Source organism: Augochlora pura, chromosome 5 (genome assembly GCF_028453695.1).
Source record: "Augochlora pura isolate Apur16 chromosome 5, APUR_v2.2.1, whole genome shotgun sequence".
Lineage (NCBI taxonomy): Eukaryota > Metazoa > Arthropoda > Insecta > Hymenoptera > Halictidae > Augochlora > Augochlora pura.
The window spans coordinates 17021552-17047086 of NC_135776.1; the positions used below are offsets into that span (position 1 = coordinate 17021552).

Consider the following 25535-nt stretch of genomic DNA (forward strand, 5'->3'; position numbering starts at 1 on the left):
CTGTTGTATAAAAACGTTGATCCGAACTATTTCTGATTTGCATTTAGGATTAACCCGTTGCACTTGGATCCATTTTAACTACATTAACTGTCTATCTTATAATAATCTATATATATATATAATATCTATAACTATTCCTCTGGCTAATAATTTCTCCATTTTACGCAACGAAGTGCATTTTGCGCCTAGAAAATCATTTCCTGGACTTGTGCCAACAGTTTCGCTATTAACAGTTCTTCAAAATCTAAACTTTCTTCTTATAAAAATTATTTAAAAATGTGACAAGAACAATTGCGCCGTTGCCTCGGATTCGCCATTCGAGCGCGAAGGGTTAACGCTTTAATCAAGGCACGCTGCGTGAAAATCTCCGCTCGAATGAAATAATCGAGTCGTCTCGGAAAAGAAACCGGAAATGCAATCACAATAGAGGAACTCTCTCTCCCCCCCCTCTCTCTCTCTCTTTCTCTCTCGCATGCCGGTGCATTTCCTTTGAACTCCGGGCGAACTTTCCTTTTTTATTTCAAGCGCGCCCAGCACGCGGACGTAAAACAGCAAACGTCGTGCAGCTTGTTACTTTCACGGTGAAATATTAATTAAGTCTTGAGACGCGGGGAGCGCAGTTTGAAAAAAGCGCGTTTCTATCTCGCCATTAATCCTCTATGTTCTTTCGTTAAATAGAAAATCGCGGTCACGGAGACGAGAAGAACGATAATGAGCTTTGCGGACTCTGTCGGCAATGGGCTTTTATTGTTATTATTTTATTGTTTCATGGAACGATTGCAGAATGAAAGAGTATATAATATATAAGATTTAATATATAAGAGAGTAATGATATATAGGAGTTCGGCGTGTTTTATGTATTTTAATTGTCATTAGTGTTTATTGTAATGTTTGTTTATTTTAATTTAATTATATTATTGGGAGTATAATAGTTTAGTTTAATCAATTGTTCGACGCAAATTTTACTTCAGCAATGTATGGAATAAATTGTTGGTGTAATAAAGTTACTTTTTAATTATTGTTATTTAGTGGTATAAATAGGGCAGGACTGTTATTTGGTAATAAAAATGAGGAAGAATTATTATTTAGTGATAAAAATGGAAAAGAATTATTATTCAGTAATAAAAACAAGAAAAAATTACTATCCAGTCATAAAAACAAAAAAGAATTATTATTCAGTAATAGAAACAAAAAAGAATTATTACTCGGTGATAGAAATAAAAAAGAATTACTATTTAATAATTAAAATAAAAATAACTATTATTTAGTAATAAAAATAAAAAAGAACTATTATTCGATAATAATAATGAACAAAATTGCCAAAAAAGAGTTACAGTAACCAACCACCCCAATACCAAACCACCAACATAAGGGTTCACTCCAGCACGCAATACCTCAAAAACAATAAAAGCTCTAAACGTCACAAACTAACCTATTTCTCCGGCACAGTAGCTTCAATCTAGCAACATCGTGTTACAGAAACGGTGAACGTTCTCGAAAACTTCTACGTAACCGCGATCGCTCAAATATTCCCTTTCCCGCTCGAACTATAACAGCGCATCAAAAATTGCAGGGCACAGAATTTCTCTCTTCTCTTAATTACCTGCATCGAATTCCACAAACCGCCGCCCGAATAACCTCACCTGACATCACTGTTTCGAGACCGGCAATATGTATACATACCAACCACCGTGGAGGACGTCGAAAAGGAAAAAGGGAATTTTTATCAGCTACGCGACAGCGGCTCTCCTCTCCTTTCTCTCTATTTTCCTTACTGCTGGTTTCTCATAATAAAGAAAAAAAAAAGGAACCGCGCCGGCAATATCGCAAGACGAAAGGAGCGACGAGAGAAAGGACATTGCTTTACCCCGGTCGTCGAGCAGCAAGTTCGTCTGGCGGCGCCGCGGAGGAACAAACGCCGGATAAGAAAATGAACGCGATTGAGAAGGTGTCGGACAATTCAAACAATAAAGAGACACTCGAAGATTTGCAAACTGTGGGCGGAAAGGGCAAAGGGCCGCGGAGAGCTGGGGAGCGTGAGAGAAAAGAGGGAGACGAGAGAGGAGACAGAGAGGAGCAGGGAGAGGAAAGAGAAGAAGAAGAGTAAGAGAGAGAGAGAGAGAGAGAAAAGAGGGAAAAAGAAAAATAGAGAGAGAGAGAGATGAAGAAAGAGGAAGAGAAATAAAGTGAGAAAGAAGAGTGACAGAGAAAGAGAAGACAGAGGAGATGAACAAGAAAGAGAAAGAGAGAGGAGAAGAAAGAAAGAGAGAAAGAGAATAAGAGAGAGAGAGAGAGAGAGAAGAGGAAGAGAGTAGCCTGGTAGTGGAAGAGAGAAAAGAGAAATAGTGAGAAAGTAGAGAGAAAAAGGGGTAGAGGAAGAGGAGAAGAGATTGGTCGAACTTTACGGCGTCTATACGTTCAGCCTCCCCACGGCGGGGCTCCACCTACCATCCACCTACCATCCACGATTTCTCCATTACCCGGTGGTCTTTATTTTCGAGCCATTACCGACGGTCTATTATAATAATGCGGAATTCGTCGTCTAAAAGGGGGAAAAGAGAAACGGGGGCGCGGCGGGCGGTATCTAGCCAGCAGCCCGACCACCACTCTAAATTTTACATCTAAATTGAATCCGGCCCCCGGGTAAGATGGCGAGCCTTCGGTCACCGGGGCTTGGTTGCCCGGTTATTACCGGGGAAAGTAAGAGCCCGAATAATATCATCCCGATAACCGATTTCCTCGCGAAGTTAATTATTGAACCGTCCCATCGACATGACTTACGACCGAAGCTAGAGCTCGCTGCGGATCGGCGACCGTGTAACTTCGCGCCGCGCAAACCGGGGCCGGGCCGGGCCGGGCTCTGCCATCTACGCGAGAGCTCGTCTTATCTACGTGGAATCGGATACTTGCGGATACTTTCCATCCCGTATAAATCAGGCCCGAAGATCCGATCCCGGTGATACTCTGCTCCGCCGCGTATGATCGACCAACCAAGTGCTACGATCACGAACCGTCCTGTCACCGGTGCTTCAATCTTTGCCGACCCCCCTGCGCTTCAATATTCCTCGCGCGAGATTTTAGGTGGTACAGGCTGCGCCAAATCTACGAGTCGCCGTGCGGCAGGTATTCGAGAAAGAGGCGGTCGCGATGCAACACTTTATGAGAATGCTGCCACGGAGAATTAAATGTCGTGGTTATGCCGAGGCAATGGGAACGGTTGCGTCGAAGTTGACAGATTTTAAGCGACGCCTTCGAAATCGATAAAGTTGTCAGAATATCTGGGATTTCTATTTTGAGGTTACTTCTACTGAATTTAACATTCGCGAATATTGAAGGCAGTGGTTCGCTGTATTTTGGGACTTTGGTGGGATCAAGTACCGTAAATTTAAAAATCTAATGTTATAAATTTTAATACATATTTTTTTCAACATTTTTAACACTGACTTAGACTCTTCGGGATTTTGATATTAATACGAGTCCAAAGGAATAAATTTCATTGTTGGTCTCCAGTAGAAGTGTATTTGTGGTTTCAGTAATTGTAGAATAGGAAGGGATCAACCCTAAAGAGGGCGGAGCCAAGCTGAAAGAACATACGAATAATCCAAGAAGGAGGAGCTCATACAATAGAGGGAGAGGCTAATACGAAAGAGGGAGGAGCTGATGCAGAAAGGGAAAGCGAACAAACTGAAAGGAGCAAGGCAAATCTCGAAAGAAGCGAGGCCAGTCTCAAAAAATTGGGGCTGATACAATGCTAGGAAGTGACCAATACAAAAAGTGGGGCTAATGCAATAGAAGGAAGGGCTTATAGAAAAAGATAGGAGTTAATACAAAAAGCGAAAGTGACCAAACTAAAAGAAGCAAGGCAAATCTCGAAATGGGCGAGATCTGCCTCAAAGGGGTGGGGCTAATACAAAGCTAAGTGTGGCCAATACAAAAAGTGGAGCTGATATAATAGAGTAAGTGACCAAGGGGGCGAGAGCAATCTCAAGTGGAGTGCTAATACAAAGGAGGGAGTGGCTAATAGAAAAGGGGGAAGAACTAATACAAAGGAGGGAGTGGCTAATAGAAAAGGGGGAGGAGCTAATACAAAAGCGGGAGGGGCTAACACAAAAGTATTAAAGTAAGTTATTTTCAAAAATATACAATTTACTTCTTATATAATATCGACCAATATAAGGGTCTAATAACCTCAAAGGGCGGTTTCAGCCATCTCAATCGATCGGAGCCCTTTCAAACTGGTTTCTTCGAAAACAAACTTCTCAGTTCGCCTATTTTTCTACTCAAAACCTCGTAAGATCGTCGCGCTAAAAACCTGCGTAAATATCCCCCTTACCCATAAATTATTCAACCGTTAATTTTTACCTCCGCGTAGAGTTCCCCATTCGATAAATAAGTAACGGGGAAAGTTTCCTCACCCCCGAACTTTCGCCGTCTTGTTACCACTTGATAGACAGCAGAGCGATGTTTCTGAAGTATTTAGAGAACATCAAGGACGGCGCGAAGTTGCACAGACAATTAGGTTTACCTCTCGCCTTCGTGCCATGTAAATTATTTCAGCCGTTTGCTGCACGATCGCGCGCGGATAACTCGTTTTTGAAGAATCGTTAACTAAATTACCCCTCCTCCCCCGCCGGCCGTTTGATTAAATGCAATTACCCCGTACAACAGAAATCGCTCTCGCCCCCTAATAATATCGAAGAAACGAGATTGCTCCCCCCTACCGTCGCAATTTCGTTAACGAACCAGCTCGCTCTTGGAGACGGCGCCGGCTAAATAAAACATACATATCGCCGCGTTCAGTGAAACAATGAATCGCCGGGACGCGGGCGGAAAGAATCGTTTTCGTCCGATCGATTTTCGATCGGATCCGTGAATATTTGAGGCGGCCGGCTTTTCGAAAATAGAACCAGAGAGATATTTTTCTACAATAATTGACGAATATCGATTCACGACGATAAGGATATGCCCCCCCCCCCCCCCCCCTCTCCCCCCTGGATCGGTCCGTTCGTTGTTCGACAATTCAGCGGGAACGATTCCTTGCCCGTTCATTCGCCGCGGCGGTGCGCGGCGTCAAGGAAAACCCGCAGCTTCAAATTTAATTTGTAATGTACACATTAACTGCATCCTTGTATTCCCCGGTTGTAAATAACTTGCACGGCGAACATGCGAGAAGCGCAATAACGAAACCAAATTAAAAGAAGCTGAAACTACGTCATACATTAATGTTAACATAATTGAGCAGAGATATTAAAACGAACGGTGAACGAAACAGTTGTTCCAGCTTAAAATATGAATAGATGATTTATGCGACATTTGAATGAATAGATGATAATGTGTCATTCTGCACTAGAGAAATTCTTTTTCTGTTTTTCGTTTGGTCCATTCAGTTGCGAGCTACAGGGTGTTCAAAATAAAAGTCAACGTTAGAGAAAATTCGGTGCATTTTACAATTTTTCTGTGGTAAAGGTGAAAATGCAAGCCAAGCGGCTGAAATTGTGAACGGTGTTTATGGTCACGATACTGTAACAGCCAATTACGCGCAATTTTGGTTTCGCCGATTCCGTTCAGGTATTTTTGATGTTAAAGCTGCGCCTCGTACAGGTAAGTCTGTCGCAGAAAATGTTGACAAAATCACAGAAATAATCGAGGTTGACCGGCATGTTAGCAGTCGTAGCATCGCCCGGGAGCTAAAGATCGACCATGAAACGGTTTTAAACCATTCGCACAAAGCTGGATTTAAAAAGAAGCTCGACGTTTGGGTGCCACATCAATTAGCACAAAAAACCACGATGGTTCGAATTTCCATCTGCGATGTCTTGGCCAAACGGAATGAGATCGACCCGTTCCTTGAACGCATGGTGACTGGGGATGAGAAATGGATCACATACGACAACATTGTGCGAAAACGTTTATGGTCGAAGCCTGGTGAAGCAGGTCAGACGGTGGCAAAACCAGGACTATCCAGCCAAGAAGGTTCTGCTGTGCATTTGGTGGGACTGGAAAGGAATCATTTATTACGAGTTGCTTCCATATGGTCAAACACTGAATTCGGATCTCTCCTGTCAACAACTGGACCGTTTGAAGCTAGCGATTGACCAGAAACGGCCAGAATTGGCCAACAGGTGAGATGTTGTGTGCCATCAAGACAACGCCAGGCCACACGCGTCTATAGTGATTCGTCAGAAAATTCAGAAGCTTGGCTGGGACGTTTAGATGCATCCGCCATACAGTCCAGACCTGGCACCAAGCGATTGCCATGTTTATCTTGCATTGCAAATCTTCCTTAGTGATAAGAAATTGGCATCGAGAGAAGATTGTGAACGTCGATTACTAGAGATTGTCGCTAATAGGGGCCAAGACTTCTACGAGAGAAGCATTATGAAGGTACCTTTAAATGGCAACAAATTATAGAACAAAACGGTGTTAAATAATGGATTCCTTTCTCCCCAACCTAATAATATGAAACAACTTCACTGAAGTAACAGTAGGCTATTAAAATTTTGGCCCGACATGAAAGGGGCCACTTAAATAATTATCTATAAACTATGTCTTAGCAAAGTGCAGTTTATTTAAACCTGCAACGCGAATTGAAATAGTCCAAAATTTCAGGTGTCTTAACTATGTTCTAGTTGGCTAATTCCACGACGTAGCTCAGCGAAATTTAAATCGCTTGGCGCAATTATAACGAAGCGTTCGAATACTATCGCGTCGCGCTATATTTTGCGTCCACGATTGCGAGCGATGTACTTCGTTCTAGCAACAAACCGGCGAATTATCCGATTAAAAACGAACACCTTCGACTCGATCGTATTTTCTAATCGATCGCGGAATTATCCCGGGAATATACATCGTTCGACCGAGCGAATAAAGAGCGGCGCGCGCCGTTTCTTCGTCGCTGAACGATCGCGGCGTCGCTTTTTCCCCCGTTTAATAGCGATTATAAAAATCGAAGGGAACGCCAACACTGGTCGAACGTAATTATCGAAAATCCGTTTGAACGCGTTCCTAGCGATATCGTTTTCTGTTACAAACGGTATGTAAGACGTCCGAGAGCGTTTCACTTATTAACATCTGCGCGCGAATCGATACCGGTGCGCCGACCATAATGTAACGTTATGAAGCCACTTCGGCAATGGGAACGATAGCGGGGGCCCCTCTCCTTATTCCAATTTGCAATTTATGCGTCCAAGCATCCGGGGAGGGGGAGTGGGGAGGCCGGCTGCATTGTACACCGGTGATATTTTTCGGTATCGATTGTCGGAACGGAACGATCCCGCCGCCCATGGAAACGCTGTTATCGCGGCGAATTTCTATATTAAATCAACGAACGCTCGAACGATCACGGCGTTTACGTGTGTACCGAAATAAACAGACCGAGAAGGTTAATTATAAATTCGTTACTTTGTAATTACTGGCCTTTTGATAAATAAAATATTTGAACTTGAAGCCGGCGTCGCTCGCTCGCTCGCTCGCGGAGACTGCTAGAGCGATTTTCTGATTAACAAAATTAATTACAAATACGGTAGGGACGGAAATTCAACGCCGCGCGAATTAACGGGAAATTATGACCCTTTGAAAAATTGAATCTCGTCGAGTTTGATTTAAGGATTTTAGCCGAATTCGCGGGCTCCTATATTTGCGAATTAATGAAACGATATATTGAACGGTAATTTTAAGCGAGCCGATGTCCCGTTTTCAATGTGGCGTCGCGTTACGTGTGAATTATTGTATGTTGTTTAAAATGTTATAATTGCGACGAAGTGGTTCAAGATTATTTTTGTGTTCTATTAATATCGTTATTCCAGGTAATAACAAAATTGTAAAAATGTAGTTTAGTCGCCGAGTATACTACTACCCCTTTCATCTAAAAATTATTTTTATACCATATTACTAAATATTTTTTAAAATATTATATATTTCCTAGAATATTATATAGTTTATAAAATATTATATACCTTTTTAAATGTTCAGTCAGACCGAGAAATAGCAAAATTACAACAGAGTAGCGCTTACCCCTTGTCTAGTATACTACTACCCCTATCATCTAAAAATTATTTTTACATCATATAACTAAATATTTCCTAAAATATCAACTATTCCCTAAAATAATATATATTTTCTAAAATATCCCACCGCTCCAACTAATACCAAAATTGTAACAAACAATCTCATTGTCGAACACACTACACCCTCTATCATCTAAAAATTATTTTTATATCATATCACTAAACATTTCCTAAAATATCAAATACTTAAAAAGTATCAACTATTCCCTAGAATAATATATATTTCCTAAAATATCCCACCGCTCCAACTAATATCAAAATAGTAACAAACGAGCTCACTCATTCTCCAACACACTACTCCCCCAATCATCTGAAAAGAAATACAAATCGTTCGGTTCAAAGAACGATATTCTGTTCTAAAGGCTATAGAAATATTAACCGGGGTCACTGCGCATCGCCGGATCGAATTAGAAAGAAGTCGGCAAATTTTCCAAACAAATAGATATCGGCGAGTACGCGCGGGTAACGCAGAAATCATTTCGACCATAGAAGAGCGCGTTACCAAAACCACCGCGCGGACGCATCGAAACAGAGCAAAACCGTTCGCCGCGCGACGGCACAGCTGGCTGGAGAGGGAGGGAGAGGGAGGGTAGGAGGAGTAGGGGGAAGCCATTGTTTTGCGGGGCTTTTGCATGTGCAAGTACGCGAGCTTGCATTCGCCTCGGTTTTTTGCCGGAAGTCGGTCCGGCCCGCGCGTCTTTTCCCGCTACGTTGGACTCGCATCGGCGAACGACCGACAGGCGGGGGCGGGAGAGGGAGGGAAGGGGGAGAGAGGGGGCGCCGGTGAGCCACCGTCACGATTTCACCTGGCACACACGTTGAACCGTTCCCGCGGCCTATTCTATATTAAACAGTATGGTAATACAGGCGCGCCGCGAAAAATGAGTAACAAGAATATCCCGGGACTGGCTTGTTATTATGCAATAACTTACCACCCCGTCCCCGACGCCGCCGTCGAGACACATCCCCCCCTCCCCCTCAACGTAATGCTCCGTGTCTTCCTCGAACCACCGGCGACGGGGGTGAAAAAGAAGAGAGCCGACCGGGTCTAAATGTGTTTTATGGGCCGAGCAACGTCTCTATCACGACACCCGTTGAATATGCATGCCCGGGCATGCATACACTGTACATAATCGTTGCGCCGGATTGGCCGATATCAAGGTAATACAATTCGTAAAACGGCGAGATCGAGGATGGCCGAAGGTTGGCAACGTTTGACGGCAGATGATCGTCGATTTTTCCGAGTGCACTATGATTCGGAGCAATTATTGGTAAATAGTCAATTTTTCACCATCGACTGATCTTAAATTATTTTCTATTCCATTCACTGTAAAAGCATACTTTATAGCTTTGTCATTTTAGAAATTTCAATGCTGATTTTGCAATTTTGTTTTACATAACTTTGACATAATCTTGACATAATTAAAACAAAATCTTGTCATAACCTAGTCATAATCTCACATTATTTTTCATCCTAATCACTATAACAGCATACCTCATAGCTTCGTCATTTTATAAATTTCAATGCCGACTTTGCAATTTCACTTTCGAATAATACGAACAAATTGAATCAAATTCTCCCTCAGCTTGCCAAATAAAAATGGATAAATTGTCAAATGAACGATTGTTTTCTCAAATTGTCAAACGGACGATAGTCTTCCCAAATTTTATAATAAACACTCGTCTACTGACATTGTCAAATGAGTACTCGATTTCTCAAATTTCAAAATGAATACTCGTCTTCTCAGATTGTCAAACGAATACTCGTCTTCTCAAATTGTCAAATGAATATTCGTCTTCTCAAATTGTCAAATGGGCGATAGATTTTCCAAATTTTAAAATGAATACTCGTCTTCTCAGATTGTCAAATGGACGATCGTCTTCTCGAAATGTCAAATGGACGATCGTCTTCTCAAAATGTCAAATGATCGATCGTCTTCAAAAATTGGCAAATCGGTGATAGTCTTCTCTAAAATGAATATTCGTCTCCTCAAATTGTCAAATGAATTCTCGTCTTCTCAAATTGTCAAATGAACTCTCGTCTTCTCAAATTGTCAAATGAACTCTCGTCTTCTCAAATTGTCAAATGAATTCTCGTCTCCTCAAATTGTCAAATGAACTCTCGTCTTCTCAAATTGTCAATTGAACCCTCACCTTCTCAGACTATCAAATGAACCCTCGTCTCCTAAAATTGTCCAATTTGCTACATATTTGCCACGTTTCGTTCGAAAACCAAGTCCCGACTAAAAACCATTAACGACGTGACCGTGGAATTAGCGACAACCGAACGATGTCCCACGAACTCCAAGGGCTCCCGAACGATTACCAAGGAGCGTAGGTATGGTAATCGAATCAATCCCGGCCGGAGGTGGCCGGAGAGGGTGGTAATGGAACGAATCGAATCTTTTCTTACGTTTATGGCATTAACGGGGCGCCAAGAAGCTCCACTAAATCGTGTCTATCGTGCACGTCCATGAAATTTCGATAAGGCCTGGGGGCACATAAATTTTCCCGCGAATATATCCGTATGACGAATGCACGAATACACTCTCACGCCGCCTTTCCTTATCGATGCACGCAACTGCACCTCCAAACGATCTGATCTGACTGAATACTTTAAGTGCTTATATCGTGCCGCCGCGTGATTCAGACCCCGAGAGCAGAAAAAAAAAAGGAGGAGGGAAGGAAGCTTTCGCAACTTTTCTTACCAACGATCGGACCACCGCATACACCAGCTCGTTCACGTACACGCGCGAGCGCGCGTTGGTTACTCGACGGCGGAGCCGCGCCGGTGTAAAGACATCGTTTCGCTTCTCGACACTTAAATTTCCTGGATACTTCGACGAGATGGCACGCGTGAGCGTAATGCGAAGTAATGTGAACTGGCAAAAGTTACCGCCGAACGTACCTAATAGTAATCGCCTGGTTGTGGGCCACCGTGTCGACGGCAATTTGAACGGGGGGATGCGCCTTCAACCCCTTGCGCTACGACTACTTTTATGCCGCGTTGGTGAGCAGTTATTTGTTCTTAATGATTTCTTTAATAGGACCAAACAATTTTCGTTTCTTCTGTCATTTTTATCTATTTTCATTTTTAAACTTTGATAACAGATGTACTAAAGGTTTTGATTTAAAAGAAATTAATAATATTCATATTTGGTAGAATTTTCATGGAATCTTTGCTACGAGTCTGACTCGTTATTATGGTGCAAGAGGTTAACCACGTGACGTACGGTTTCTTCATAGTTACAATAATACCTTTTCAATTGTTACTATTTCTTAGAAGGAAAAAAATTTATATTTATAGTATATCTACATTTACTAAAATCATTAAATATTAATTGCAAGAGGGTAGAATTTTATTAAGACCTAATAATCACGTGACGTGGCATCTTGTTTACAGTTACTGCGATTAGGAATGTTTTAATTGTAGTATTAGCTTGGAAGATACGGAGATTAATATTTATTTAAATTCAATTTTTACCCACCGGTCATTCGGCCGTAAATATTTTTCAATTTTCAGAATATTGACACGAAAGGATATTTATTTTATCGATTTTATTTATTTTATTCATCGTGATCACTTAAAATCAATGGTGAAGAATTATTTGAACAAATAGATAGAACAATCTTTGCGTAGAATAAAAATTCTCTGCAACGACTATAAAAAGCAATTGTCGGAAGATTCTAATACTAAATAAATAACAATGCGTCGATATTTAAAATTCTGTGAATCTTATTTTTTCTATCAATTTTTTACTTCTTTTCTCTGTAATTTTCCCACCAATTTTTGCCATAAATGCATCAAATCTGCAGTTTAATAATAATCTTTACGCATTTCCAATTAAATCCAGCACGCTAAAAGTTATCTTAAACAATTGATATCTGCACAAGAGCATTGTAATAATAACAATGCTCAACAGTCCCGAGAATGTTATGAATGATTGCCAATGAGATACGTAATGACAAAGAAATTAAACATTGACCTTAAATGAAGTTTATGAGAACATTAATTATTGCCAACAAGAAGAGTGCGCATATTTCATTTAATAAATCAGCAATGATGAAAATCCAGAACACGCCGCTTTCAAATAAATTGAGAAGGGTATCTCGGACAGCAGCGACGAATACCGACAAAACACAATCAATTACTTATTAGTGTATCCAATCTATAATCGCTGTCAATGTGTAAGTCGCTATTGTTCGCCACCGTGAGATCAAATATTCAATTGGTTACCACCGAACCATCGACAATTAATTTTTAGACAATACCCTATTACGACAATGATTATTATTATTATATTATTGTATCGTTGTTACTGTATAATTATTTTTTGACATTTAATCATTATTTCTACGTGTAACAACGTGTATGAGAATATAAAAATATTTACATTCTATTTACTATTATTATTGTTATTATTATCATCGTTGTTATTATTATTATTATTATGATTATTATTATTACATGATAATATCATTATTATGATCTTATTATTACGTTATCGTATATTATTATTGTTTTCATCTGAAACCACACGTATGAGAAAATAAAAATATCTACGTTCTATTTACTATCTCATATTTAATATTTATCCCTAAGCCTTGCTTCAAAGCATCCGCCAGTCTATTCACCTGAGAAGGTTTCATACGAAGAACTTGTTCACCTGTTATTTAATCTTCGCTTAAAATATCAGAGTCGAAACCGAATATCAGAAGGGAACCGAATCCCGAAGCGCAGCGCAGTGCTTCCGCGAACTTAATTAGCCAAATTATTATGTTTCATCGTAACGAGATCATCAAGTTAATTCCTCGTCTCTATCAATCCAATTTTCTATTAATATCGCGGCGGAGTTTAGAAGGCGCCGCACCGGTGTCACATTATATGAAATTCAGTACCATGAATATTTTAAAGTTAATAAATTCATAACGCTAATATTCATCGTGTTGTAAGTAATTAACTCTGCACGATAATCTCGTTAACATTATTGGGCATTATAGCTTCTACACCCGAAATATTTTGCTGCTGTTAAAAACACGGGCAACCATGGGGTACCGTGACGATGAACGCAGACGCGTAATCGAATATGCGCGCGGATAATCGGCTCGATAGCGTTTAGAAGGCATAGAGAATACTCTGAAGCGTTCATGAATTACCGAGTTCGGTTCACCTGGGATTCTGGAACCGATTGTAAAATTACTAGAAAAGGTGCATATTATTAATCCTTAGCACTCGAGCGGCGACTCTGCGGCACCATTAATGTTACTGTAATACATTCTAAAATTATTTTTAATAGATATCGCCAAAGCTTAGATTTAAACGTTGTTCAAAGTATAACTATTATATGAGTCACGAGACTCAATTTCATATGCATAGAATGAATTTTGTTTTATAAAATGGAAATGCTAGAAGCCAAAAAAATTATTTCAGATTTGCAGTTGAAATGGCTTCGAGTGCAAAGGGTTGATATTACTAATATTACTGTAATACATTCCAAAATTATTTTTAATAGATATCGCCATAGCTTAGATTTAAACATTGTTAAAAATGTAATTATTATATTTGAGTCACGAGACTCGATTCCATATGCATGAATTAAATATTGTTAAATGGAGACACTAGAAGCCAGAAAAATTATTATGGATTTGCATCTGAAATGGCTTCGAGTGCAAAGGGTTAAAACGACAGAGATGTTCTCATCGAAATTAACTTTTTAAGAAGCTGATAATTTAGACGGGGCTCATAAATTTGTTACTATAATTTACCTATAATTCATCTATAATTGGTTACTACATAATTAACCGTGTTCGAAGACGTGCACGAATTTTAAACCATCCGTATAAATTATTTCCGAGCCCCGATTATAAAAGATTTTCAATTTTATGAACTTTCTTCAAATATCTTAGTAACCAATTTTTTATTCTTGTTTAACACGCGTTAAATTGCCGCGTAGCGTGGAGATACAGTAGCGGACAAAAATTTAAGACGAGAAGGAAAAAAGAAAGGAATTATTAATATTTTATAAATAACACAAGCTATCATGTTCTATCTTTAATTATAATCGTCTACTCATTTATTTAAACAGTTATAAGAACATTTATGTTCGGTTTTGAACTTATTAGATAGAATATATAACAAAAAAGTAAATCTATGTTACATTTCCATTGACAAAAGTTTAAGACTACAAAATAACAGGAGAAGATAAACAGAAAAAAATGGTTTTTAATACAAAATATTTAGTATTTCGTCCAAAATCCATTATTTTTTTATAACCTCGGCACATCTTTTTGGCATTGAATCTATTAATTTTTCACATTTCTCTACTGTAATATTACAGTAAATATTACAGAAGTATTGTCAATATTGTTGACTCAATAATGTTCACATTTAGCACACGAGCCTTCGAGAATTAGAAGGTCAAGCATTCGTCCTCATTATCCCAAAATAAGAAACTGATTGGAAAGATAGTACTTAAACTATTTAATTAAATTCGTGAAAATTAATGAAATTAAATTCGTCGTCTTAAATTCTCGACCGCTACTGTAGATGTATAAGAAATCTCCGTAAGCCGGGTATTCAAAATAGACCAGAACAAGTTCTCCGCTCATGACTCGCGAAAGGGGTTAATTCCCACATAGAAATAACCAGAACGAAACCGTCGTAAAGCTGAATAATATCAAATGGAATCTATCCCCTCAAACGGACACTTTTTACCGGGAGACAGGCGTGCACAGATATACCAAACGGGGCCGGTACTTTCGCAGTCTTATCCCCCCTGTAAATTGCCAAAGGATCGAGTGAAACGGAAGCGTTCAGAAAGGAGCAGGGAGTGGGAGGCGGCGGAGGCGGAGGAGGAGGGACGCGTCGGCAAAGAGCTGAACGGCAGCCCGGACTTCGCGGAAGTCAATTTCTCAACGAGGTGCACCGAAATCCGTCAGGAGCGCAAACAGGCTGATTCATCATTAAGGCGAGCCCCGTAAAATCTCGAGTGCGCGATAAGATCGAATCAACAACCCCCCGCGCCGGTGGATCTTTTCAATTAGTCGAGGGGGTGGGGAGGGGGGTTGAGCAGTTCTAAGAGCCGGCGGCGCGCGCGCGCTCCCGTACAGCCATAAACGAGTGAACGCAACCGGGCCCGCTTGTAATTGCAAGGCTTAGAGCGGCGATACACCGTGTTATCTCTAATAACAGAACTGTCGTGCATCAAAGTTTCCCCGGTCGGCCTCACGCGATTCCGATCTACCGTGCGGGGGATCGGTCGGTCGGACGGGGTCGAAGAGGCGTATCCGCGTGTGCCACGATAAAACCTCCGGCAACAGCGGCATCGTTTGACGCGCGTCGGTCGCGTTCCCGGTTCCACGGCGATCCGATCGTCCGTGCCGGAGAAAATCTGGACCGGCGTGGTACCAGTAATTTCGTGAGTGGCGCAAGGATAATTGAACGATTAAACGCGCGGCGCCGCTCTGAAAAGCCGAATCCCGCTTCGGACTCTCTCTCTCCCTCTCTCTCTCTCTCTATAAGCTCGAACCTTGGGACGAAAAGGGTTGGACGAGGGGGGGTTGGGAGAGGGTTCGAGCCGGAAGCCAGAGGTGGGGGCAATTAAAAAGTTTGATTACCTTACGACGAGTGATGTTGAACTCACGGTTGCAGCTCTTGCAATGGGTGACCAGGCGATCGTTCGCCCAGGTCGCTGCACCCTCTTGCTGCTGGTGCTGGTGGTGCTGCTGGTGTTGAGCGTTGTCAGCGGCCTCGCGTAATTCGACGGCCGCCAATTTGGCCGCGCTCAATTGTCCCCCAAGTTCCTCCAGTGTTCGTTCCTGCTCGGTGCAGATCTCCTTCAGCGCGTAGTGCTCCTCCTGCAGCCCTAGGTATTTCTGGAAACACCGGGTCAGACGCTGGAATTACATGCTCGGCGCCCCCAAAACCCCCCCCCCCCCCCCCCGATGGAAACTTGCCCCTTCCGAACTAAGGGCCAGCCCCCCCCGCCACCACCATCACTCACCCTCTCTCTCTCCCTCCCTCTCTCTCTCTCTCTCTCTATCTCTTCTTTACTTTACCAACGATTCGATACTAATTGTTATTCGGGCATACTTAACGGGCAACGACGATTGCGAAACGAGACGCAACGAGGCGACGATTACCGGCCCGAATCCGATATCTCTCGCCTAGAACTTTCGAAAGATTGATAAAGTTCCGGGGAGGGAAAACGTGATAGGAGATGCTCGGTGGAGGGGGGGGGGGGGGAGGGGGTTGTACCCACCCCTACTTCTGTTTAATGGGAAAATCGATGTTCAGGTGGCTCGGAATGTTTGTTACCGGTCGAGTGGCGCTCGTTTTACCTAGAGACGGGCGGCGGTGAAATGACCAATTGCTGTCTTTCGTTTTCTTACGGCTATAATTAACTATGTAATTATCAAATGATATGTAATAAATTTTTTATATTTTTCTTGCTTTGCTTATCTTTCAATTAAAAATATTGAATATATATAGAATAATTGATTACCTCGCAGTTTTAATTGCCATGTCTTTGCTCTGTTTTCGACTATGATTAACTTTATAATTATCAAATGACGTGTACTAAATTTATTATAGTTTGCTGCTTTGCTTATTTTTCCAATGAAAGAATATTTAATATACATACAGCGATTGGTTATGTCACAGTTTTGCCTCGAGTAAGGTAGTGTAGCCTGTGAGACAACCAATTGCAATATCTTTGCTCTGTTTTCAGCTATAATTAATTTTATATTTATCAAATCATGTCTACCATATTTTTCTATTCTTTTATTTTGTTTCTTATTGAATAACAAAATTTAATACATCTTGTTCCATAAGCATAGTATTAATTCTGTTACGAAAATAAACTGGATACAGTAATTGGCCATCTCACGCGATAATCGACGAGGACATTTTGCAGGGATATTCGTGGAAATTATGAGAAAGTAATGTTTATTATACCCTATCGATGGTAGAACTGCTTAATAATTGTATTAAGTCTATCGGAACGTTTCGTAATTAATTAATTAATTAAATATAAGAAAAATATATTTCTGTCATTGCACTCCTCGAAATTTTCTGAAACCTTGTTTCTGTTATTCGAGTATTAACTTAATTCAAGAGACATTTGCATGAATGACAAGATAGAGATACTACGGAACGGTGTAGGATTTTGGCGAATGCGTTTGCTGAAGACACAGTTTCCGTCATACAAAGACATCTGAAGACGAGTCATTCCGCAGAAATGAGATCGTTCCGCTAGACTTAACATAACATTGAAAGCCGAATGGAAAATATTGAAGGAGCGTGCAACAATCGAGTGAAAATAATAAACGATTCTGTGAGAAATTTTCGGATAAGATTTCTCTATAGCATTTGTTAATTATTCGACGTATTTACTGTCAGCCCGTTCCGCGTGTGCGGACGATTTCAATACTGCGGTCCCACGCAATGAGATTGGAATTCTGATGCGCGTTGATATTTAACATTCCAATACGCCGCACGATTTGCAGAAAATGTTTGCCTTTCCCCCACGCGATAAAAGCTGCTTCTAAATTTAATAACCGTGTACGCCGCGTTTAATAATGTTGCAAATACGATGGACGCCGTTGAAACAAACGCCGGCTTCGAACGTGTTTAAATTACACAGTGACCGGATTCTGTAACATTTTTCAGCCCCGTGACCGGCGGATAATTTCCAATACGTAGCTAACAACAAAAAAAGATATTCGTGTAATAATAATACATTGAAAACAAGAGATCTACGTGATCGACTCGAACAAATGAAACTTTAAAATGTTTGAACATTCGTTAAAATTCGCATGGATTAAAATATCTGATACATGGCTACATTTTATACAGATTATTATTATATTAAAGAGTTACTAATTAAAGAGATGCAAAATTCCGGAGATTTACTGGGCGCAAGGTCGAAAATACATAAAGCTGAGAAAAACGCAATTAAAGCGTCAAGTTAATGCGTGTACATCCTGCCGCGACCCGGAGCAATTTTCAGTCACTTTGAATTTAAAAAGCTCGATATTACCAGAGACACAAAATTTGAGGAAAGCAGCGACAAAATTGTATATATATGTTGAACTAATTAGAAGGTTGCCTGGTTTACCATCTTATTAATTAACAAAACCGAAGTAGTTTGAAAATTTTAGTAATATTTATATGTCACGTGTAATATATATAATATATGAATAATATATATAGATATATAATATGGAGATAATATATAGATATACGTATATTATTATCATAACAATGCTTATTGCACACATAGAGATATATAATACATAATATATAGATAAAATATAGACAGATATAGTATATATTATATCCGTCTACATATTTTCTATTTATTATATATTACACGTATACAATAAGCATCACTTTTAATTTAACACGTTCGCAGACAGCTGTGCCATTCATTTTCATTGTAATGCAAAACGACGCGAATGCTGCAACATTCAAATTTATAAGCCACATTATCACGCATTCGGTGCAGCATTTATTTTTGAAAATTCTTGTGCACTTCAATTCGATCTTTACCAATCTAAATGCTATATACATTAAAATACTAAAATACAGAAATAAGAAATTTAAATCTCACTAAAGAGATCTCCGTAAATCTAATGTTGACAATTAAATGTTCCCAAGATTTTCGTTCCAGATTGTTGCACGCTCAGTCTGCCAAAACTTTCCAAGATCAGAGATTCTACCGTAGAAATAGACGGAATTGATCACCGGCGAATATGGAACGTGCCGAAGACGAAACGAAGTTTCGAAACCCAGAAATTCGGGAAATTTTGGGAACTTAGCGCCCGCCCCGGGATAAGTCGTCCGCAACACAAACCTATTTTTTGCCCGTGGCACGGTCTCGGGAGGGCGGAATCGCCCCTTCAAGGGAACGAGAATTTTCTTTCTTCGGAAAAATGTCCGCGGGACCGCGAGAGATATCGGAAACGGTCCGAGGGAAACTGCATCCTGTTTGCGAAATTGCTGTTTTCTGCTATTCAATCACGGAATTTCCGACGTTTCTCCAGGCTTCATTGATTAAATGATCATAGAAGATATTGTTTAAATAATATAAGATTGTAATGCAACGCTGAAAAATGTACTCCGGCGAAAGAAAATTCTTCAGAGTGGTGATGAACAAATAGATTTGCGTTGCGGGTCACAAAATGTAGAGAAATTTCTCAAAATTTCTCAAATTTTCTGAAAATCAATGCAATAAACCTTGTAATTAAATCATTGTAAATGACCCCTTGTCGTACGATTTCTTTTACAATTAGGATAACCAGAATTATTTCGTAGATAAGAAAGAAAATTTATATTTATTTATAAATCTATTATTTACTCCAGTAAGAATGTACTACTTCCTCACAATCAATTTTTGTTTAAATTATAGATACAATGTTAATTTATAATATCGATATTGATATTTGCTGCTTTCGAATATAAATTATATAAATTCTTTTTATATAAATTTTTAGACCCATATGAAAAGTTCTGATCTTAGAGGGTTATTATTAAAAATTGACATAATAATATCATGGTACGACAAAGGGTTAAAGAAATGTTCGTAGTGCATTTCGAAAAGAATTTTGCGTTAAGGCATCGTTTTAGTATATTTATGTCGTATAGTGTTCCTAAATAGTGAAATCATGACCATATATATTTTTAAACTACTGTATGACAATATATGGTAAGTATATACTATATATAGTAATATAGTATACAATAATCAGAGCTCAAAATTTTATTCCGATTGTCGTGCATCACTCGTGAAATAATTAACATTACTCCGAAAATATTTGTCCAATTTCAATCCTGCAAAATGGATACTGCTTTTGAAAGTAAGTAGAATATTTATGTGTACTGTTATATCTGTAATAGTTAATGATTACTATGTAAAAATTATGAAATATCTCATAGAACGTGAACAGCAAAGGTGTAAGAAGATAACTGAAATGAAATAAAAATTATAAAAGAAGAATTATGAAATAAGATTTATAATATAAAAATTGTAAAAGAAGAATTATAATATGAAAATTGCAAAGTAAGAATTATAATATAAAAATTGTAAAATAAGAATTGTAACATAAAAATTATGAAATAAGAATTGTAATCATTAATTAACACATTCGCGACCGGCAAATTGTTGTAACACTAAATACCAACAAAAGTAATGAAATTCTGAAGCTGGTTGCCGCAAACTAGTATCCTCAAATCTACCCTAAGAACAATGAAATTTACTTCGAAATATCAATACAACAATTACGCGTTGTTTAAAAGTAAAAAGGTACCTACAATTTATAACTAAAAACGACGCGAATCCACGCCAGCGTCAACTAAGAATAAAATTTAAAACGGCGCGAATTCGCGTCAACTAAGAATAGAATCTAAAATGACGCGAATCCGCGTCAACGGTCGCGAACGTGTTAAAAATAACGCAGTTGCAATAATTACGAAATTTCTCCCCAAATAATTGCAATAAATCTAAAGCAGCAGAACAAGGTACACCAATCCCACTGTTCCAATTTGAACTGTGATTTTCCAATTTTCCTGAAAGCCGCGTCGAAATCTACAAAGTCCCTGAACACCGATTTCCCATTAAATCAAAGACCGCCTTAAGGTTTCGGTCAAGTGTTCGCCGTTCGCGAAACCCCGTCGCGTCAACCGTGTGAAACAAAACTCGAGGGGCTCGAACGTTTCTTTGGACCGCGGGGATGAAATAAATAAGTGTTCGGATGTGGGTCAACCGGGGAGATGGGCGGGGAGAAGGTTGCAGCTAAATTCGATCGGGATACTTGGGTAGCATCTTGTATGCACGTTCAACGGAGCAATGTACCTCGGACACCCGCCGCAACTGATCAATCTCCTGATGTAATTGAGAGATCTTCTCCACGTTGGAAATCGATGCTTCCTGCAAGGAGGTCCTCCATTCACGTTCGAGTTGCAATTCCCTCTCAACCCCGTTCGCTCTCGCCTCCCTCTCCGCTGCCTCGGCGCCCAAAATCCTCACCCTCTCCTCCGCCTCGGATCTCACGCTGGCCATTTCCTTGCACCTGATTAAGCCAAAACGCTGGTGCTTAACCGTCAAACAAGGTGACCCGACGGCCTCACGTTAAGCGAAATATGATCTCTCTCGTCTACGCGACACGTCCCGGAATTGTTACGAATGGCGGATGTCGAACGATGGTGAGAAGTCGTTAAATGAGTCGTGAATGAGAAATGGATTAATGGGTGATGCGATAGTCGTGAGACAATGCCGTGCGGTGACTCGGTCGATTTTAATTGTTTAACCAGTTAACTGTGGCGATCTCTTTGTAAAGCGCCCACCAGTGTGTGTGTCCCGATAATCAAGCGATAACTCAGATTATTTATAATTTTTATTCGTTTCATTTCGTCTTGATCTGTAATTTAGTTTTCGCCAGAATTACAATTTAACCCCTTGCACTACGATTAATTTCAAGCTGCGTCGATTAGTATTTATTTATTCTTATTTTCCTTAATAGGACCAGACAATTTTCCTTTCTTTTATTATCTTTATATGCTTTCATTTCAGAAGAATTGATTTTTATTTCGATATAGTGGAAACTCATAATACTAAATAAATAATATAATACTCTAATGAATATTTATTAGATCCTGCGTGAAATCTATATTTCGAGTCTGACTCGTTATTATAGTGCGAGTGGTTAAATATGGAATTGTAAGAAAATTTTACGCGTGACGGATATAATCGTCATGACGCAAAATTCTGTCACGACTCCATGACGGATATAGTCGTCGAACAAACTTAACTAATCAAGAAGAAAATGTCTCGAACGGGAGCAATAATCTTTTAATTAGAGGAAAATTACAAATTACGAAAAATTGTCAGGTGTTGCTTTTTGTAAAAAAATATTTATAGTGTTCTTTTAACGGTGAACCAATCGCGATCGATTTCTTATTTAATAATTGACTGTGATAGAATCGCAATGGCGTAGGTTGCCCTATGAAAATGTCGATTTATCTTTAGTTTAGTTTAATTTATCTTTAATTTAATTTAATTTTTATTTCAATATGATGTAAGATTGTAGAAATGTTAAGAAAATGTGTAAAATGAATTAAAAAGTTACTGTGAATTAATTTAGCGGTATATTGTCTTCTATCAGTAAATTTGATCATAATATACCTTATTTTTCTGATTCGTTCGATTATCAAAATTATAAAGACACGTTCGTGAGACATAATCGAATAAATACCATTATCAAAGCGACTACTGTGATTGAAACTGTGCAAAATTTAAATAAACTGGATCACCTCATTTTTATAATATTATAGGTTAGTGTTAAATAACATAGCAGAGTACTATGTTCTATTTGAATTATATGATATTATAACAAAGATACTTATTTGTTTTTTTAATAATTACTTTGAAATCGGTGACGAAGAGACAAGAATTTCTTAGAAAATTAAACATACAATTATTTAGTTTAAAAGAGTTCTACAACGAGTTTCTTCCAAATTATCATTCTCAAGAAAATCATCGAGCATTTTTATACTAAACACAGAGTGCAACCATGAAAAAGCGTATTAATTGGCCTCGGATACACGAATTGTTGCAAATATATAATACTATTATTAGCTACGATATCAAATTTTAATTTTACCAATTTTAACAATTTTTTAATTTTACCAGAAATTAATTGACAAACTATCTGTTCCCATTACAGAAAAACTTTGGTTTCTAATTTTGCTCGAACGAGAACTTTTAATCCCGAGAATCCTTCCGTCTCATTGGATAAGAACTTTTTCCAAAAAGTGCCACGGGAAATAAATTCCAATATGGTTCGTGAAAAAGTTCCAGAACTTCCCGGCTTTGCTTGCAACAAATGACTTTTCGGAAAATTCGGAAATACTCTCCCGTTTGAAACATTGCTTCATTAACCATAATATAGATGTGTCAATATATACTCGTCGATATATACGCTCAATATATACGCTCAATATGTTATATAGAGTATTGTATAATCATCATGGATACCTGGCAGTTATTTTACGTAACGATTAGTATACTCGTCACGAGTTTTTCCTTTATACATACTATACATTACTGTAAAACGAGTAATTAAATATTAGGAACAGAATTGTTAATTTTATGAAATAAAACCTTCTCGATCCAATACTTTAACAACGATCTTGTTAAACAGTGTTAAAGCCATGTTTAACGAGTATAATCATCACCGCTAAAACAAAAATAATGCCACGGCCAACTGGTTAAACAATTAGCCGATGCATTCGCCGCAGCAAAAGGAACAAATTATAACAAAAATCGATAAAATTTAGGCACTCGTGTTGCATAAATAGATGCCAGCCAATTCAACCGAAATATATCAGCCGAGATTTCACCTAAACGCGTCGTTCCCTCGTTACGCGAGCGCCATAACGAAGAAGCGGCCGACTTTAAAACGCATGCAAATTGCAATCGCGAGCGTCGAAATGTACTTAAGGCACTATCTTGCGATCATTCGGCGAGTTCATTTAAAACCGTCGATGGTGTACGAGAAGAGCGTGCGAGAGAATAGATAGGTAGATAAATAGAATATCATTTTAGACACCGCTAACGAACCCTAACGCGGCCGACAATTGAAAGAAATAGCATCCGCGATCACCGTGTACATAATTCGCGGTACCAGCCCGGAACCACGTCGAGCGTGTTCAACCGAAATCCATTCGACTAATTCGATAACCGTGGACGGTCATCCGTTCGGGCGAAATTTCACGGCGGTTCGGCCGCGGCGCAATTTTTCTGCTCGAGTTCGCGGAAATTATTAAGCCGCGGGAACGCGAGGAAGTTACGGGATCGCCGCGGATCGGTGACTCGGTAGTCTCTTCCCCGGAAGTCTCGGCAGTCTTTTCCTCCCATGATTATTCATGGCCGAATATCATTATCCGGCCCGAAGAAACCGCCGGAATATGTTTTTATAGCGGCTCCGCGGGCTGATCCGCCTGCAGAATTCGGCGCGTTTTCAATTCGCCGCTCGTTTATTTTCGCTCGAACTCGTGATCCGGCGATTAAACGCAGCGAAAGTCCGACTTACCTTGTGCATTATCATAACCTCGATATTTCGTTCGGAGAAAGGAAAGTTTCATTGGGCCAACGATTCTCGTACCAACACGTCGCCTCGGAAATTGAAAACGTATGAAGGGGTGGGGGGGGAGGTCTGCATGCGATTCGGGGTTTTTACGTGCAACGGGTTGTCTTTCAGGGTGCGTGCAGACTGCAGTCGGCCGCCAGAGCCGAGCCGCGCGAAGCCACTCGCGCGAAACACCGTCGCTCTATTTCACATGGAAAATTAACGATTACGCGGGCGAAATTATTCCTCGAAGCTGAAATGATCAGCTAAATAAAACTCGGGGTTTATGGTTCGGTCTTTCGCGGACGCGATCAGTAACCGTGAACAGAAATTTATGCTATTTAACTCTGTGAGGCACAGGATTTTATAGAATAAGTAGATTCATGTTGCACAGAAATTTTGTCGCGGTTTTAATTAAACAATATTAGTATATTTTCATTGGAAGCATTTGAAAGCTTAAACAAATAATAATTCAACTGAATTTGAATTTTCATTGGAAGCATTTGAAAGCTTAAACAAATAATAATTCAACCGAATTTGTTGTTATAGAACGGGACTTAAATAGTCCTACCGTGTCGCGTGGGTTTATGAATGAACAACGTAAAAATTTAGCTAGCTATTGCGATACTACGAGGTGGGTATAAAAATGTCCTCACGATGCATTACGGTGCATCGAGAAGGTGGGACATTTTTAATCCCACCGTGCCCCAAAGAGTTAACTCTTCGCACTCGAAGCCATTTTAACTCTGAATCTAAAATACTTTTTCTGGCTTATACTATTTCCATTTTATGTGACAGAATATATTTTATACATATGAAATTGTTTCTCGTGACTCGTACCAATGGTATTACTGTTAAGAATTTTTTAAGAAAAACTAAAACTTGTTAGTATAAAAATTATTTTGGGACGCGATAGAATAATCTTAGAGTCACCACTCGAGTGCAAAGGGTTAATATTCTCTCGATTTTTTCACTACTTTGTCTTGCAATTCGCTAGGAAAAAGATCTGTTATTAATTTCCTTTATTTCTCGTAATAAAATAAAAGGAAACAGATTATACAGGGTCAATGAACTCTTACCTTTTCGCACTCGATTGGTGCTTCTAAAGTACCAATGAAAATTGTTATATCAGTACCAAAATAATTTTAATATTATTAAAAACCTTTCTATTTAAAAGACTGTTAAAAGTGCAACAGTTTTTCGAGTCACAAGAATTAATTTCATTCGCATAAATTGCGCTATAAAATGAGAATATTTTGGATCTAGGCTTAAACCGTCTTCTAGCGCAAAGAGTTAACCCCTTACCGTACTTTAACGAATTCGACTCGCGATGGAAATGAT

General features: G+C 39.4%; 1 protein-coding gene across 3 annotated transcripts in view; it reads right to left on the reverse strand.

The window, feature by feature from the left end:
• LOC144469897 (protein RUFY3) overlaps window positions 1–25535 on the reverse strand; it is a 47049-nt gene that overhangs the window by 7874 nt on the left and 13640 nt on the right. For all 3 annotated transcript variants that reach the window (XM_078180617.1, XM_078180616.1, XM_078180618.1), the window contains 2 exons: window positions 20921–21137; window positions 15684–15941 (listed from right to left, as the gene is read on the reverse strand). In XM_078180617.1, the coding sequence (XP_078036743.1) occupies window positions 15684–15941; window positions 20921–21137 (475 nt within the window). The remainder of the gene's footprint in view (window positions 1–15683; window positions 15942–20920; window positions 21138–25535) is intronic.